At 36.8% G+C, this 19,675-nt stretch overlaps 1 protein-coding gene across 3 annotated transcripts; it reads left to right on the forward strand.

Annotated features, from left to right (window-relative positions):
* Positions 1-73: 73 nt before the first annotated feature.
* casp8 (caspase 8, apoptosis-related cysteine peptidase) lies at positions 74-6,937 on the forward strand (the record flags this gene model as incomplete). 3 transcript variants are annotated; one of them, XM_084426876.1, is made up of 10 exons in its annotated part: positions 74-207; positions 1,401-1,705; positions 1,883-1,982; positions 2,234-2,384; positions 2,479-2,525; positions 3,845-3,866; positions 3,950-4,005; positions 4,464-4,581; positions 4,697-5,198; positions 6,343-6,937. In XM_084426876.1, the coding sequence occupies 9 exons, from the start codon at positions 1,407-1,409 to the stop codon at positions 6,470-6,472; spliced, it is 1,425 nt and encodes a 474-aa protein (XP_084283002.1). In that variant the 3' UTR covers positions 6,473-6,937. The 3 variants fall into 3 exon arrangements, with proteins under 3 accessions (XP_084283002.1, XP_084283003.1, XP_084283001.1); XM_084426877.1 differs by having other exon boundaries at positions 100-207; positions 1,404-1,705; XM_084426875.1 differs by lacking the exon at positions 74-207 and having other exon boundaries at positions 1,395-1,705.
* Between the last annotated feature and the right edge of the window lie 12,738 nt (positions 6,938-19,675).

Genomic DNA, 19,675 nt, shown 5'->3' on the forward strand with positions numbered 1-19,675 from the left:
TGACTCGAAGGTAACCTCCAGAATTAGCCAACACATTTGTGATCACACCCTCATGTCACTTCCTGAGTTCCTGTTTAAATGAAGAGGCTGAAACTGAAAGTAAAAACGCGTTGGAAACAGCTTTAGCATGTAGATCAGGCTATATTGATTTTGGTACCACGATTGTTTACGTTGGTTTTATTTCAGTTGGATGTTGTAAATTTAAAGGTAAGAGGATTTTTGAGCATTTTCGTTGATTGTTCGTTCGAGTTCAATTTCATGGATGTGTTTGTCAAAACTTAGTTTAGTGTTCGGTTGATTTTAGCTGTAGCAGTGTAGCTCTCGACTCGACAAACAAGGTTTTTGGGTTGTTGATATGCAATTACAAGCAGTGGCAGTAGTGTCGTAAAGTGTGACATTATAAGCTTGATCTAAAACTAGTTTTTTATACTTGTTAAAATGTTGTCCGAAGGGTATGTTGTCACATCAAAAGTCCTATGTGTGTGTTTCTCAGTAACGTTACGATCAAATAAGTTACCTAGTTCAAAACTTATTAGTATTTTAGTTCTATGAAAATAGTATTCTGTTTTCCAAACAAAAATTCCATTATCATATTTTCTGTGAACAAAACAAAAACACCGGAAGGATCTTAACGCTGTAGGCTATTCTCAGGAGTCAGGACAGGGGTATTTTTCATAAATGTTGGGTTGGGCAAGTTGAGACATGTTTTTGAACTTACGTTTATCAGAGTAAAAGTTCACAAATTGGTATTTTTATTAAAGAATTAAAGAATTGAAATGGATTTAGAGAAGATGTAGCCTAATTGTGAAGTAATCAATTTAAACTATTTTCAAATAATACTTTATATAAAAAATATGCAGCACACATTCACTCGTGATTAGGCCTATGTCTAATATGTCAAAAACCTACAAGGTTTCTTGTCTGTCACATTCAGTTTTGAATCATGTAAATAATAGCATATTTTCATGCATTTAGATTAAAAAGATTAGCAATGGGCATCACTGGATATTATAAATTAAAAATGTTGAGATATTTACAAGTTAAATTGAATAATAAAGTTAAATTCAATAAATGAAATTGAATTGATTGGTCATCTTGATCATTTTGCCATTGACGAGCACTGTTAGACCGCTGAGGCAGACCGGCCTAAAAATGTAACTTATAAAGATTTTTTTGTCATCCTAAAAATAAATAGAGTCGTTTTTAATAGAGCTTCAACAGAACAGCTTCAAGAATATCAAATATTTAAGAGGACGATTTGGTCGCGTATAATTATTGGAGTGGAATTGTCCCCCTCGATGTCTATGGTGGTTTCAGTCCTGTCACAAAGTATGGGCTTTCTAAGGTTGTTTAAAATGTTTTTCCTTTATTTCATTGACTTGCTATTGTACATTATGCAGCAGAATATGGATTTTCGGAAGCTTCACGAGATTGACGAGAACCTGACAAGTGCTGATGTGGCCCAGCTGAAGTTTCTGTGCATGGACCTGATTCCCAAGAAGCGTTTGGAGACGGTGGGAGATGCCAAAGACCTGTTCGTGCGACTGGAAGAGCAAGCACTGCTTGATGACAAGCTACTTGTCCCGGAGCTTCTGATCACAATTGGGCGCCTTGACTTGCTTGTCATCCTGGAAACTTCAAAAGAGGAAGTGAATAGAAAACTGCCAGACCGTGACATTTCTAGTAAAGGTGTCTCAGCCTACAGGTATGAAGAAAATTCCTTACCATCCGTATAGATGTAGATTACTACAATCAAAAATCCCCTCTTAAAGTGATTGTCGTGCTAAACAAGATGTATAGAAGTCAAGAACACTGTCAGTTTCAAATAGTTTTCTTGATGTCACAATGTCTGTGTCTTGTTTTGTTTTCCTCTTCTCATCAGAAAGATGCTTTTTAAAATATCTGAGGACATGACAGAAGAAAACCTTCACTCCTTAAAGTTCCTTTTGGAACTTCCGAGGGCAAAACTAGGACCATCGGCTGTGAGTTTTATCTTAAGCCCTGAAGTTATAATGTTAGTGCAGATTGCACACAAATAATAAATTATTGTGAAAGTGGAATACGCAATTGCTAAATAAAGAACTACTTTGACTGCAAAAAATAGCTTTGTAAATGAACATATTTTTTTATATATATCATTTTATTTAATTAAAAACTGGTTGTTATTTTTTGTCTACTCTTTACAGTTATTATGGGTTGCTCTTTAACCTGTTGTTTTATTTGAACCATACAGTCACTTCTAGATGTTCTGATTGAGATGGAAAAGCACCAGAAGCTTGGGGAAGACAACCTCGGTGAACTTTACGGTATCCTTGAGAAATGTGACAAACAGCTGGCCTGTAGGATAGAGGAGTTCCAGAATATGGACAGAGACCCAGAACAAGGTTACTGATGAAATCAAATTAATTATCAAATATCTGCTCTTCTCATTTATCCAAACATTTACAAAAAGGTGTTTTTTTTTTGGTCTAATAATAGGAGGCAGACTCCCTCTACAGGAAATGTCTAATAATGAACAGCCCAATGTAAGTAAGCCAAAATCTTTGCCTTAAAATATGCATTTAGATGCACAAATCATTCTCATGATGTGGTTATCTGGGTCGGTGGCAGCTGGTGGGTTTTAAATTGTAGCGGTCTGGGGATCCCCTGCCAAGGATTTGTGTATTTATTTGTTTTGCTTAACTGCTTTAGAATGGTTGGTTTGTTAAATTTTAGACAGAAAATCTAAAGAAAATGAAAGCAGTGTTTCTCAACCAGAATTTATATTGACCTTCAAGTGGTGAGCCAACAGAGAACCAAATTATGCGTAAAAATTATTATAAGATTCTTCTCAGAAAACCATGTTTATCCTTGTTGCATGTGAACTTGTTTTAATTAGTCCATATTTCATTGCCTTGCTTAGTGTTGAGGATTTTAAAGGATGAAGGAATGTTACACAACCTTTCAATATTGGCATCTGCTTAATTTGGTGCTTTAACCAAGTGGCAGTAGCCTGGCTAACGTCAGACCTCTTTCTCATTGAGACGTGGTCTGGGAACCACATGTTCGTTTTCTTGTATTTGAGGCGTGGTTTACGAAAGCCCAGAGCCGTTTATTGGGCTCTTCGAATGTCTATCAAATGCGCCTGTACGTAGCTCATAGCCAATCGTTTCAATTTGACCAGATGACGTATGTAGAGCGACAGAAATTCGACGAGGAGGAAGACGAAATAAACTTGCGTTCTAAACTACTTAGAACACTATCTAAGGCTGCATCGAAAGGTAACTTCGCGTCTGCTGCCATGTTAGATCCATAGATATAAACAAACTGCTTCGGTGTGTCGCATAGACGTCGTCATCGTCTTGCTGCTCCCTCCCCATTCTGTGATTGGTTCCCTTTTTGAGGGGAAAATCTGGTCCATGGTGTCCATGGTGTCCAGGCTGCCTAGCAGCGTGAATAAAATCGCGCTGCGCTCAAGGCAGCATGGGGAAACCCAGGCTAAAGTGGCAGATGAATTTGAGCCAAAATTCTGAGTTTGACTAGATATACATATGGGAAGTGCTGTTTCCTCTCTTTTAAGTTTAGTTAAGCCTTTTTGTTTTGCTATCATAACTAAAAACAGTTACAGTAGTGTTGTACATGACCCTATCACAATAGAATGGCAGTCCTTTATTTGGGAGGTTGAGAACCACACATCTACAGCTTATATCAGTAATCAATATTTTCACGTAAATTAACATTCTTGAAATGAAGAGCCTTTGAAAATACCAGTTAATAACAGTTGTAATGAGTGCAATGATAAATATACTGCAATTTAATGCATAATAATTGTTTCTCTTCTCTCCACATCTTGCCGTCTACACAGCAAAGGAACACAGTGGATGGATGTGAGTTATATATGTTATACATTGCTGAACATTAATGGTCTTTTTAAATGTATCTATCTCTAACCTTATACGCTTTTCCTTAGGGAGAAGAGGCTCTTCTGTTGGCTCGGTTTTCACCGATTCAGACACTGCACCCAGGGTAAAAAAGACAATTACTTTTTATTCTTAATTGTTTCATTGTTAAATTATAATTGAATGACAAACTATTCGATGCACCATTGCTATAGATGTTTAGTTCTATTGTTTCACACTCCTATGTAAATCACAAACAAATGCTCAGCAGGCAACACTTCTGGGTTCTGGTGAACACATCCAGGATTTCACATCAATTATGATTAATTTATGGATCAAGGTCATTATGATCGACTGTTTTAATATACCCCAATACTCCCACAGCTGATAGATTTGAACTTTTTCATCAAGGCATAGCACATACTCTAGTAACAAAAGGCTGTTTTTCATTTCCATAGTTCCACCGCTGAGACAAATAGGATTTAACAATGATCTTCTATGAATAAGATGTGTGTTGTGTACTGGCTATTTGTGTAATATGTAAATAAATATCATTTTAATGTGATTTGCTTTGCATTCTTGTAGTCAGATGAATATTATACCATGACTCAGCGGCCTCTTGGGTACTGTCTCATCATCAACAACTACAGATTTAAAGAAAATACCCCATACCGCAACCGAGAAGGCACTAAGAAGGACAAAGGTATTTTGAGTATTAATCTTTTTTTATCTCATGTGTATTATTCCGTGTATTATTCCTATTGTGACTTCTAAATGAACACTTTCTCTCTCCATTTCTATTTCTCTCTATTCTCTAGATGATCTTTTTAGCTTGTTTGAGAGAATGCATTTCACGGTTGAGGTGCGGGACGATCTGCTAGCCTCAGATATAAAAGAAGTGATAAAGGAGTTTGCAAAAAAGGATCATACTAAAATGGGCGCTTTTGTCTGCTGTGTCCTCTCGCATGGAGAGAAAGGCGCAGTGTTGGGCACAGATGGTAAACCGGTTGAAATCCGTGAACTCACACTGCCTTTTGCTGAATGCCGCACTCTAGCCAGCAAGCCCAAGCTTTTCTTCATTCAGGCCTGTCAGGGTAAGGAGGGCCAGAACGGTATATGGACAGCAGATGGACAAGTGAACGATACAGAAGAAGGAACACTTGAGGAAGATGCTCATAATCCTGCATTGCGCAAGATTCCCATTGAAGCTGATTTCCTAATCGGAATGGCCACAGTAGAGTACTACCAGTCCTTTCGCCACATTAAAGAGGGGTCTATCTATATCCAGGAGCTCTGTAGACAGCTGCAGATCTGCCCCAGGTGAGTTAAAAACATAGAGGACTCATTCATGCCTTGGATGAAAGATATACACATGACTTCTTAGATGTGCCTTTCCTGGGTCTGTATAAAGTCATGTTCCAGTTCTGTAATGTTTACTTTGCAGTCTTTAGTTTCCACCAGCCATCTCATCTATTTCCACCAGTTTGACCCATTTATGCAGATTAAAGGTTGTATCAGCAATTTCAGGCCCAAAAAAGGCCCAAACATAAATGATCACATTCATCTAATCTTTCCTAACGATCCGCTAGCTGCCTGCCCCATAAGCAGGCCGTCAAAAAAACGCGTCTCTGTAGGCAGCCTTGGCTCTGAGATCTGCACACAAAAACAATTGGTTTCACCAACCACTCAAAACCAAAATAAATAGTGTTCCAACCAATCACCGACAGGTGGTGGGTGTTTTAAAACCTCACAACACACACCCCCTGTCGTGATTGGTTTGACGGCCTGCTTATGGGGCGGGCAGCTAGCGGATCGTTAGGAAAGATTAGATGAATGTGATAATTTATGTTTGGGCCTTTTTTGGGCCTGAAATCGCTGATACAACCTTTAAGAAATGCTATTCATACATGCACTTCCATTCAAAAGTTTGGTGTCCGTTTTTGTTTTGTTTTAAAAGAAATTAATATTTGTATTCAGCAAGGACATTATGAAGGACACAAGGAATGATGTTCTTTGTGATGCGAGGGGAAATTATTCAGCATTTCCAAAGAATTTTTCCTCCCATCTCCTGTTTTTTTTTTTCCTTCACCATGTCCGGGGCTCCATAGAGGGGGGTTCCCCTTCAGTAGAAATCGAGCTCCAGGCTCCCCCAATGCCTCTGGGCCCTCTACACACTGTTCCCCTTTTCCGCCCTAACCAACAGCCCTGTTTACTCTACACTTCAGAGAAAATGCAGTGAGCACCTGGGAGGCAATAGAGATCCTGTCTCTTTCTAGAACATTTTTACTTTAGAAAAATGTTGGTCTACACACAGTGTTTGATCACCTTTTTTGTCTCTCTCATATGCCTTTAAAGAGACACTGCCTCCCTTGCCTCATTGGAGAAAATGCTCCTGTTGAATATTCATGATGGTTTAATTTAGATGGATCCATATTAAAGTCTGCTTATCTGCTTTTTCTGATAGAAACGAGGATATCTTGTCCATTCTGACGAAGGTAAACCGTGAAGTGAGCACCAAAGTTTTGAAAGGCTACAAGCAGATGCCTGAACCTCGATATACCCTCACCAAGAAGCTGGTTCTTCCCTTGGACTGAAGCAACTGATTGACTTTGGTATGACTGGATTCACGCTGGACAAGTTTACATTATTCCGTTACTCAGAATCTATATTAATCTTTCAGGGAGGATCGAGGCACTTTGGTACTATAGAGTATTGATCTTACTATCTCTTAGAGTCTGGTCTTAATTATTAAATAATAAGGATATGAGATTTAGTTGACTGCACAGAGTTATGGAAATTTGGTTGTTTAACCATATAATGCAGTTTAAGAGTAAAAACATTTATATTTGTTAAGGGGCACAATAATTTTTTTAAATATGTGATGTAATTTCTATACCAGCAGTTTAAATAATTTAGTTTCGAATGCTGTTGTAAATGCAGATCTATTGATATTTCTGAAAGAACTAAAAACCGAGAGATTTTAAAGTTGTAAAAGACTTTAAAATGGTAAGAAATAACTGATGTATGGAAAATAATAAACTAATTAGACATTCTTAAAAGTGTCATTTATTAAAATTTTTTAGTTTTCACCTGCAATTTTAAGCATTTCATTTCTTTATATATATATATATATATATACACACATTTCAATTTCAATTTATTAATGGATAGCCCTTTGACATGCAACATCTCATTTTCAAGAGGGTCCAAATACACATATACATAATACAACCAAACAGGCAAAAACAAATGCTCAAAACAATTGAGTTACTAGGCAGCTTACACCGTCACCCCAGACCAAATACACATCATAGCTCAGACATGTTATAGCTATCTCATTAAGCACATCACGTTTACCTTATTACACAATTGGAACCCATAATACATAAGAAATTCAATGTGAAAAGGTATCACACAAGAAAAACAAAGGTTGAATCCACAGGAGGTAAGTCAATTAGACAATTACATGAAACAAAAGACAATTACAAGCAATACTATTCAGTTCAACATCAGTAACATGCACACACATTGTTAAGATATTGAAATATAGATAACCTAAATCTACGAAAAGATGAGATGGATCTCAAGGAAAGAGGAAGATTATTCCAAAATCGCTAGTAGCTTTATAATGAAAAGCTTTACGTCCAGCAGCTGAAAAGATTCCTGGTACAGTAAAGACGAGATGTTGCATATGTCTAAGTGAATACATAGAACTACAAGGAACCAAGAGTTCTTTCAGATATAGAGGATAGTCGAAGTAGACACATTTGAAAATAAGTAGGAACCAATGGAAGTCTCTTCTTGAATTAAGCTGAAGCCAATTTAGTGATGCATTACACAATGATGAGTTTTAAAAGGACACCTCAGAACAAATCAACAAAGAGAGTTAAAAACAACATTAAGTGGCTTAAGAACATTGTCACTAGTATTCATGTAGATTATATCAGCGTAGTCAATAATGGGCAATATCAACTGAGAAATTTACCTTTTCCTGACTTCTAATGTGAAACAATTAACCGATATAGAGTGTACTGAGACAGCCATATATTCTTTTTGTGATATAATCAATGTGAGGTCTAAAGGTAAGCTCAGAATTAATCCACAAACCAAGGTATTTAAATTTTTCCAATTTCACCATGGAGGACCCATCTTCAAAATACAGTTCAAAATATGTATATATATATAGTCAAGTCATCTTCATTTATATAGCGCTTTTAACAAAGTAGATTGTTCCAAAGCTGCTTTACAGTGATAATAGTAAATTAAAGTAACATACACTGTAAAAACAATCTTTTGTTGACTTAACTCATTATTTTCTGTTATCTTTTTGCATGGGTTTTTTTTTAGTTAAACTAACTTATTTGGAAAAGTATACCTGACAAATCTGGAAAAGTTTACCTGACAAGTTATAAAGTACAATGAACTGATTTAATTTAGTTAAGTAAACTTCGAATTTAAGTTCAGCCAACTAAAGTTAAGTTTTCTAAACTACATCCAATAAGTTCAGCCAACTAAAGTGGTGTTTTGAAACCTGCAGCAGTACCAAATAATTAATTACTACTAGAACATTAATTTGTAAAATACATTTGATTTAAAAAAATTATGGAAATTTAACGATCACTGATAAAATTTACAATAGTCAAGTCATCTTTATTTATATAGCACTTTTTACAATACAGATTGTATCAAAGCAGATTCACAGTGATAACATGAAAATAATACAACAAAGTTTGTTTCTAGAAGAAAATTGCGTCATCGTCCACCTTAAGTAAGGCAGATCAGTAATATTGTTGAATATTAAATGTCCCCAGCTAAGAAAGCCAAAAGCCAAGGCAACAGTGGCAAGGAACCAAAACTCCATCAGGTGACAGAATGGAGAAAAAAACCTTGGGAGAACCCAGGCTCAGTCGGGGGCCAGTTCTCCTCTGGCCAATGAACGAACAGTGTATGATTATGATTCAGGCAGCATTACAGATCAAAAGTCAGATTGGAGCAGAACATTCAGAATATTTATCCAGTTCCATCTGATTGGAAGTCGGAGTCACGCCGGTATGTAGACGAGTTTGTTGAGGATCAGTGCTGATGGCTGTTGGCCTTCACAGGGCTGATGAGGCTGGCACTTCAGGGATGCGTTGTGGATGGGTCCAGGCGCAGGTCCACCACCTGATCTGGATCCGGCCCGGATCCGGCTGACTTCAGTAAACCTTGGAATAAACAGAAAGACTAACATTAGCATTTTTGCCATTCTTCTTATGATGTAACGAGTACATCAGGTACATTTTTTGCAATGAACTGTCTCAGTGCATGTCTTGTGGATTAATCTGTTACATTATATTAAACAAGATCAACCCACAGCATTCAATATAGAAACATCATTTGTTCCAAAAGAAACCGTTAAAACATTGTTAAACACATTAAAGACCTATGAATTGGCTTAAATGCCATTTTAATATCAACTAAGCTACCAATTATTTATGCTCTCAAGCTTCAACAAATTCATCAATTAAACTAAACACTCTAAAATGCCACTCCCACAACATACCAACAAATGAAACATCCTGTTCACAACATTCCTTTCAAAAAGAAACTCTGAAAAGCATTAAAGGTGTTGTTCCAACCCCGTAAGACTTTCGTTCATCTTCGGAACACAAATTAAGATATTTTTGATGAAATCTGAGAGCTGGCTCACTTCTTCATAGGCTTGCTAGGTAATCAATATCTGCCAGCCCAGAAAAGTTAGTAAAAACATTGTTACAATAGTCCAAGAGACTACAGTGGCTCAACCTTAAGTTTATCAAGATTATCAGATATCTTGGTTAAACTAGAGATATAGCGGATTTCAGGTGTTGCATGATATCTCTGCGCCCAAGTAGCAGTGCTTCCCCTGTGCTTCACCCCAATATAGTCCCAACTCCCAAGTCAATATCTGCCTAGGAAATTGCCTAGTCTCAATATGAATTGCTATTTGTACTCTTTGTGAATACGCAGACCACAAGAAGGTTTTTTTTTTTTTTTTATCACTTTTACTCACGACTGCGTCATTAATGGACATGCGCAGAACATCCCATTTTTAGGATGCTATCCGATCAAGATTCATAATTGTACTGTTATTGTTACACAGTTTGCTGTCATGTATAAGTGAGTGACCACTTACTACTATTACAGTGTTGATATTAGTTACACTTAGTAAAAACTAATGCGGTCTAAAGACATTTTTAATTTTTAAAACTACTGTAGTCCTGGAATAAATCCTCCTTCATGAAGGTGATAATGTTTTTGTTCAGATCATTTTTGAGATATCTTGACTTAAACTGCATAATCATTTTCGTAAATTGTACATAGTGTGTTGAATTATAGTGTTAAGCTAAAAGGCTTCCCTATTGTTTTTGTCCACCCTATTTCACTGAGGATAGGCTAAATAACAGTAACATCTATCTTTATTGCAGTACAGTTGAACAGCAACATAAACTACTGACTCTATTGAATCAATGTACTATTGACACTGATCTAAAGCAGCCAGACACTGACCTCTCTAAAGCAGTCTGGGGGGGAAATGTGTAGTAGAACATTCACAAAGGAGGAATTTATCATAGGACTGTTGTATTAAGCTGCTTTTCCCCTGCATAGTACTGCAAAAACTCGCCCTTTCAAGGAAAGTCTGTTCACTCAGCGACCATATTTGCAATGCCTCCGGACAGCAATTTTGGGCATCCAAAATCCTATCAACTTGAATTGGGGAATCCAGAAATCTCAAAAAATGCTGGCGAACTCAAAATTAAATAATATATTTCAAAAGCAGCACAAAATCTGACATGAACTGTTGTTTAAATGTTGTTTCTTATGCTCAAATATAATTAACCCTTAAACATGGAACGTGCACCACAGGATACATACTCTTTAGTCTCTTGTAGGAGGCATGATAAATAATTTTTCATCTAAATGATGTTATTATTGAGTCTGTTTGGAGTATGTGGGTCACATAACTCGGTCCAAATTTTCTGTGCTCGTTTTGTCAGTTTGAACTAAACCCCACATGGTCAGCCCATAAGTGATGGAAATTCCTCAGAGAAGATCCTTATAGGCCCTCCTGGCCTTAGGGCCCCCTGTGCACAGTTCTCAATCTATGCATTTTGAGTTCAAAAATTGTGCAAATGGTAATATTCAAATGTAAAAATTATATTATGTTAAATTGATTACATCTTTCCATTTTTAACAAGATATTTTCTTGCAGCGTTTTACCCAGCTCGTTTTATGGTAGAACAGGTGTATCCAGTCCTGCTCCTGGAGGGCTACCGTCCTGCAGAGTTTAGCTCCAACCCTGATCAAACACAACTGAAAAATCTGACCAATGTCTCCAGGATTACTTAGAAAATTATTTGTTGTATCATAAATCAGATTAAACGATTGCTTAGGGATGGAGCCAAACCCTGCAGGACAGTGGACCTCAAGAGCTAGAGTTGCTGCCCACCCCTGAGGTTCAAGATGAAACAGTTCAGCAGTGAAAAAATATTATATATATATATATATATGCCCTTAATTTTAGGACACTTAGACCATTAATGTGGGCTCTGGTGTTCTGCTGGAGAAATCTCCCTATTATTTACATTGAAGTCCTTACTGGACCCCAAGGCACATAAGGATATCTAGCGGGATACTGACCATTTATAGATTTGTTATACAACGTATATATATGATATTATGTAATGTATGGTTCTATTGGTTGAAGTGGTGAGACCCCCCTTATAGTTTTACTATATATTTCATATCTAGAGTTTTGGGAGTTTGAGCTATTGTCTCCCCAGCGCTGGTTCATTGTTCATTCATATGCTTGATTAAAGTCGAAGACCAAATGCACTTTTGCCGGATTCTTAATTTCTAATGTTTTACTTAAGTCCATGTTTTACTTAAGTCCAGATGATATAAAAATTGACATGAAATTATTTTTTGCTGATCATTTTCCACTCTTGCCTGTTCTTCACTTGGGAGTCACACTTGTGGTCTTTGCGGTTAAAAGTGACCGGAGACCTGAAAATGAAACAAATATTTTTTTCAATTAATGCAGTATTTCAAATTAATATAGAGACTAGGCCTTTTACATCAAATTTTTGAAGGCAGATTAGTGCAATCCGGTGAGAGAAAATAAAATAAACCTTGTAATTTGATGGTGTAACCACTAGATGCCTGTATAGCTCTCTATAGAGAGGCTTGTGAATTCCTTTGTAGTTTTTAGACAAAATTACTTGCATTTAAGATGTAGATTTGAATGTATTTTTTTTTTTAATTCTCAAATACAATTTTTTGTCAAGGTTTATATTATATAAAAAAAAAGGTTATACACGTCAAACTTGAATACAGAGAAAGCATTTTGTTACTCGTAACATTAAAAGTTCAATAAAACTTAAACAAAAATAAACAGGAATGCTTTATCACAGCTTAATCCATCTGGATTAAACCTCTTATTTCAGTCTTCTGACTCATTTTTGCTGTATGGTAATAGCCGGACCAGTTAATTTGTGTGTATAATTATGTGTGAGTGGGTGTGTCTATTTTGCACTCTTGATGTTTTAGAGCTTCACCCGTTCATCGCTGTGCACTTTTTTCTGTATCGTGGCTGATTTGTAGATTGTACACACAAAAATATTCTGTTTCCATATTTTTTGCCCATTTCCCATTCATTTCCTATTATTGTACTAGTGCAACACATTTTTTTGACATTCTGCTAAATTCTCTATTTCATTCTCTCTCTCATTCTCATTCTCTACTTGTGATTACAGGTGGCAATTGGTGTTGTACACCAATGGATGTTGCACTTACTCTGTAACTACGTGAAACAAGGGGGTAGCAAGTGAGTAGTCCTTATAAGGGACATTGTGTCAAAATGATTAATGACTTTGACCTTTGACCTTTTGACAGGTTGAACTTCCGGTGACCTTATGATTGATGGGTTGAACTTCCGGAATGAGGTCATGGGATTAACCTTTGCCCTTCCTCCCTATCGATCATGTGATTTTGACAGTTGCTTTTGCCCTATTGACCTAGCTAGCCCTAAATCATAGTTTTGACAGGTAGTTTTGACCTATTTTAACCTTTTTAGCCCTCGATCATGTAGTTTTGAAGTTGGTGTCAGGTTCGGTTATATGGGTTTCTGTCTGGTTATATGATGTCACAGACGCCTTTGGCATCGCGCCCCCTCCCACCCTTCACATCGCGCACTGTGAAACTGTGAAGTGTATGTCACACAAAAACATTCTATCCTTTATATTCTATCCTTTCTATAATTTATATAATATAAATTATATAATATAAAATAATTAAACTAAAGTTGAAAACATGCTGGTCTTTAAAACTATATAAATTATATAATATAAATGAAATGGTTATAAAATAATTTAACTAAGGTTTAAAACACACTGTTCTTTAAAAGTGTATAAAATAAAAAGCTACTAAAACCAATTCTTTCAGTTTAGATAAACAAAAAGAATTTAAAATCATCTTACATTATTTTAGAGAGAGTTGAAGAAGCTCTTAACACATCAATGTCCATACAATGTCCATACCATTGATGTCCACAAAAAATTGCAACGAGTCTCTCAACCAGAGGCCCCAGCTCGTGTGTGTCAAAGCAGGGGTAGGGGTGCGCGCGTGTCTGTGTGTGTGTGTGTGTGTGTGTCAAAAAGTAAAGGAGCCGTGCGCGTGTCTGTGTGTGTGTGTATGTGTGTAAAACATAAATCAGAGTGGTTCTCAGCGTCTCTGACTCAGAGGGGTGTATTCAGTGATGAGATGAGACATGGTGAATGTTGTGTTAGGGCTAAAATGATTTCAAAGTTTAAATTATATCTTTTTAAAAAATATTTGTTTCATAACATATAGATCATAACCTTAAAAGTTTACATTAGATATTTTAAAAGATTGATTAAATGAAATCTTTAAAGTTTCAATACATTCATATCTTCTATTTATCTTTTAGAAGACTTATGTATGATATAAATTATTTTGTTTAACGGTGACCTAAAGTATAATTGTTATTAAACAATGTCTGTTCAAAACTTTAGAGTGTTGAAAAACTGTACTTAGTCGTCTTACATCTCATTTATGTGAAAAAGATTCAATCAGCATTTTTTGTCCATGCGGGGGTTTCGATTTTTATGGTGGGTGGTTTCCATAGCTATCCCGTACAGCTAAACACAGAAAACTACATTTTTAAAAAATGAAATAAATAAATAATTTAATAAAATGTAAACAAAGTTTTAGCTAAATAAAAACACCTTACATTTCCAGAGAGGCGAAGTAGTTCTTTATGCAATGATAAAAACAATCCAAAAAAGCAAATAGTTTAAGTTGTCATAACAGCCCCAGACCCTCCCAGTGATAAACTACAGTGTGAACTGAAGCTTCAGACCCTCACAGAGACTAGAGGAGGAGTTACAGACCAGATGAGTCTCGGGGGGACAATCTCACAGTAAATCTAGTCTGCGTTCCAGAGTACATCCAGAGTTTTATACTAAATTCATTTAAAAGCATAACCTTAAAAGTTTAAATCAAATCTTTAAAGTTTTATTAAAATCATATCTTCTATTTATCTTCTTAGAAGACTTATGTATTATTGTTACTAAACAGCGTCTGTTCAAAAACTTTAGATTGTTGAAAAACTGTACTTAGGCGTCTTAGATCTTCGATCTTTTGTCCATGAAACATGTTGTCAAAGTTTGTCACAATGTTTTGTTGCTGCGTTGTTTTTAAGAAATCCGAGGACTCCACATTGCTCTTATTTAGACTAAGTCATTTGGAAAATCACCACACGATTTCAGAGACGCAATGTGTGATAAGTAAAGTTTGTCTTGAGCAAACATTTAATTTTACTCGTCTTAATTCAAAGTATAAGTATAAGATCGTATAAGATCATTTTTACTTGTATCTCACGAACTATCCTTAATCAGTGTGGAAACACACGAGGTGAAACCCTTTTCTGAGAATATACTATCGGTTATCTACTCAAAATATATGTAGAAGTTTCAAATGTTAGCATTTGTTGATGGTGGCCGCATGAATAGACTTTGGGGAGAGCTATAGCAGAAAGCATGCCCTTTGACCCCCTCGATTTTGGAGGCTTTTTTGTTAAAGATTTCTCCCATCTAGTGGTGAAATTCTATTTTGCATTTAAACGAATAGTGCTCTCTAGCGCCTCCCTTTTTCAAATGCGGTAGCCGTTATGTGCCAAGAAGCTATGACAACATGTCTTCCAATAGCACATCATCGAGTTTAACTGTACATGTTCTACCGTTATGCTGTCTATATAATGATTTACACAGCCAAGCAATACAAAAAAGCTTGTCATTTAGACCGTATCTTTGACTTACCCGTCGAGAAGAAAGCAGGCACCCTTTCATTAGCTCTTTCCACCTGGGAAAAGCTATCCCGATATTTATTTACACCCCGATAAATTAAATTTTTGCTTTTTGGCGATGAGGATTCCTTCTCCTGTGGCTCGGCATAACTATGATCCAGCATTATATTGTACCGTGCAGTGCAGCCTTTCAAATGTGCCGGGGCAGTATCAACGCCTCCCATATGGTCTAGCGGTTAGGATTCCTGGTTTTCATCCAGGCTGCCCGGGTTCGACTCCCGGTATGGGAAGACAATTTATTTTTTATATTGCCAATAAAATTCAAGTTATTCAAGTTCATCAATAATCATTTTTAGTTATTCATAGTCTTAGAGGCCTACACGAACTGCAGAAACAAGCAGAAGATATGAAAAACTCATTTTCACAAATACAATTATATTGAATTCAGAAAATTTCACTATGGAATATTTACTTTATCTATCATAATTTCAATTTAGCATGTCATCATTTAAATTTTCCGTCTCATAATTATGACGCATAGTCATAATTTTAATTTCAACTTTTTAAGTCATAATTTCGACTTTTTGTCATAATTATTACTTAATTCAGAATTACAATTTTGGTCAATTACGCCTTTTTAATGTAATACTTAAAACGTTTTAAGTCATAATTTGGTTGTTGACTAGTAGTGTCGCACCTGCATGCCCACTAACTCGCTTGTGAGAGTCAGAGTGTGTAAAGTAAACTCTCATTAGTGTTAGTGGAGTATTAGTGGACTGGTAGGGTTAGAATAAGTTGAGTAACTTATAGTCAGTAGAATATCTGTTTGGGAGCATCACAATAAAGAGTTAGCAGATATTAAGCACAGTCTATTTTTTCAGATGTTTAAATGACAACATACCATTTTTCAACCGAGCGAATCTGCACATGAGAGGCCTTCAGAAGTCATAACTTCAGGGGTAGGTCAGTTGGCGAAAACACTACATGTGTAAAAATCAAAAACTGTATGACACTTTTCAAAGTTAGAATAAAAAGAAGTGTTGTGTTCTGACACAAGGCCCTTAACTTGTTCTTTTTGTTTTATAAATGTATTTTGCTTATTTCTACAAACATCAACCTGATAAATACGGACTGAATACTGTTGTGGCAAATTCATTGTTCTTTTGGGTTCAGGTCTCAAAGAAGTTTCTCAGAGTCGAGGTTCCAGGTCAGAAGAATTAACTTTATTGACAAGCAACAAAGTGAGAAGCCGGCTGGCCATACGGACATCTGAGGTTACATTGGCCAGTGTTCATGTCTTATACTTTTTTCATATCATCAAGGCTCCAATGAATACCCTCAAATCTATCTCTTCCCCTCTGTCACGCCTGGTGACCTTGGAACAGTTAGACATGTCTTCTCTATTGGTCAAACCCCACATAATGGTGCTTTGTTTCATACAGTATTTTGACACTCTGCATGTCTGGGTATTTTTCCATTCTCTCATCTTTTTCAGACCTATTTTTTCATGCTTGTCATTTTCATTGCATCATACTTAGACATGAATCAAGGAAAATTCTCCAACATATCCCCCTTTGGGACTAATCCTAGTCCCACCTTCATTTCTGTCCCAGAATGCATCTTCATGATCAGGCTTCTCTCCATTATCTTTCAATCATGGCCAATATGGACCATCCATCTCTCTTATCAATAAGCCCACTCACGAAGGTACACCCTGGAGGAAAAGTGAGACCAAACATCTCCGCCCCCACTTGACTAGAGTGGAGTAAAAGACCCCACCTTCCTTTTCTATTATCAGTCTTGAAGGGATAGATTACTTCAAACATTTGATTTTTCAGCATAGTCAACATATCTCAGTGTGCAGACTTAAAATTAAGATTGTTTTCTGCATAATCAACATATCTCAGTGTACAGACTTGAAGTTAGGATTATCCCACGGTGCCAGAGGAACTGCACAGGCGCTTCCGGTGGCCTGGAGTGCTATCTGGGTTGCTCCATCGCTGCCAGAGGTGCCCTGGGCACTATCTGGTGTTGGAGCAGACAGCGGGGTTTTAAACCACCAGTTGAGTCTGCCCTTGCTGGTCCGGCAATTGGTGACCGCGCTTGTAATTCATTTCTCTTTTTACCCCGTGGAAACATCTCCCAGTACTAATACATGTACTTCACTTTTGATTCATAAAAACTTTAAAATATTACAATAACTCTTTTATAGCGAGTAAAATGATTAGTAAGTGATAAAAATAGTAAAAACATTCTTATCTTTTCCCATTATATCTGGTTGCATTACCTCGTACCACGGGCAATGACCTGCTTCAAACCTTGTATCCTCCCCTCTCATTCACATATTCATATTTGTGACTGTTAGTGTGATTATATGTAAAAAATTATGTGTAAAAAAGAAAACACTCAGGAAGGGGTCCTTTATAAAAATCAAAGAAACAATTAAAACCCCTCTAACTAACTCCCTGCTCTACTCATGTTCTAATGATCTGTCTAATTTTACCCCAAAAATAAAATGCACAGTGTTACTACCTCCCTCTCTATCAAAAACAGAATCAAACTGTTAGAAATCAAAAGTAACAAGGTACCCCATTCCTTACTCCTTCACCAGAACTCCTTACAGGAAGTCGTCTAGCTCGTCCAGTCCTGGCCCAATTTGGTGCACTCTTGTGTTTGTGCACCCGATGTCAACTCCCGATGGTTTGACTGACACATTAATCATCTGTTTGGCGGCCACGTTGGCTAGCATGGATCTGAGAAAAGGCACAACACAGCAGAACAACAAAAGAAAAATGACAACAGCCACAGCTATTATTATTCCCACCTTAATGAACCATTCTTTCCAAGACCCAAATACAGAGTCAAACCAGTATCCAACGTGTCTGTCTCTCCTCGCATTTTCAGCAACTTCTTGTCTTAGATCCTTCAGCTTCTTCATGGCCCTAGTAAAAGCTCCATCAGAGGCTGTATTATTCAGAATAAAGGTGCAACAGTCAATTCCAAACATCACACATACCCCTCCTTTTTCTGCCAGTAGCCAATTCAGAGCTTGTCTGTTTTGCCATGTCATTTTGCTGGTGTATTTTAGCTGATGGCCTAAGGCATCCATTGCTTGATCTTAGTCTTAATTGTTCTGTTGACTGTCAGAGCTAATCTGAGATGGTATGCCAAATCTTGGGATGACTTCTTTGGTTAAAATTGTTATCAGTTTCTGCTCCTTGGTCTGCTGAGGGTTCTGCTTCGACCCATATGATAATCTGTCTATGAAAACTGTATCTGTATCTTTTTCCTCTTACTGATTTTATCATGTCCTCATAATCCATCACTAGATGTTTGAAGGGTCCTTCTGGAACTGGGATAGAGCCTATTGGAGTTGCTGTTCCTTTTCTGACATTATTTTATTTTGTAAATCTTTGTCTTTTTTATTTTTCTAATAATCTTTTTCTAATAATCTCCCCCCTTGCACAATGGTCAAAACCTGGAATTAAAATGTTAATCAACAGGGTGGTGTCTATCATATGGCCTTCATGTGATCTCCATATATTGTTAGTGTCTCTTGTCGCCCCCCTTTGCTGCCATAAATGTATTTCAGATATAGAGGCTCTGGATTGCATTTGAGCAATGCTGTCTACAGCAGGTAGGGGCTGGATCAGAACAGACGGTGCCATAACTGCTAATTGACATCCTGAGGCTTGTTTAGCCTGTATATCGGCCGCATTATTGCCTTTGATCACAAAGTCATTGGCTTTTTTATGAGCTTGACACTTAATAATGGCCAATTTGGTTGGAAACATCATAGCTGTGATTAGTTTAGTAATTTGGTCCCCATGTTGGATTGGGGTTTCATCACTCTTTTTGAATCCTCTTAGTTTCCATACTGCTCTAAAGAGATGACATACGTCATTGGCATATGCAGAATCGGTATAGATGTTGGCTACTTTGTTTTTAGCCAACATGCAAATTTCAGTAAGTGTTTTAGTTTGGCCAATTGTGCTGAGCAAGGTTGTCCACAATGCTGCATCAAAACAGAATTGAAACTATCTCCATCTCTTTGTACAACAGCAAAACCAGCATGATTACCTAAATGGTCTCTAAAACACGAGCCATCCACAAAGTAGTCCACGTCTGCATCAACAATTGGTGTTGATTCCAAATCTGGTCTCAGACGAGTAAAGGCCATAGAGGCAGAAACACATTCATGAGGTGTTCCCTCCCCCTCTAGCTGGACAAAATTTGCTGCAGTAAATCTCTTTATTGTATCATCAGAATATGTTAGTAAAGTGGAGTATGTCAAACATCTAGCTTGGGTCAAAACAAAACGTCCTTGTTCTATTATATCAGCAACTTTATGATGAGTGTATATTATGACTAGATAGCCCATGGTGACAACAGAGGCTTTATCATAAGCAAAATATTAGTCTAATATAAATATAAATCTTGTTGATAGCATGGT

The sequence above is a fragment of the Rutilus rutilus genome (genome assembly GCF_951802725.1).
Source record: "Rutilus rutilus genome assembly, chromosome: 12".
NCBI lineage: Eukaryota > Metazoa > Chordata > Actinopteri > Cypriniformes > Leuciscidae > Rutilus > Rutilus rutilus.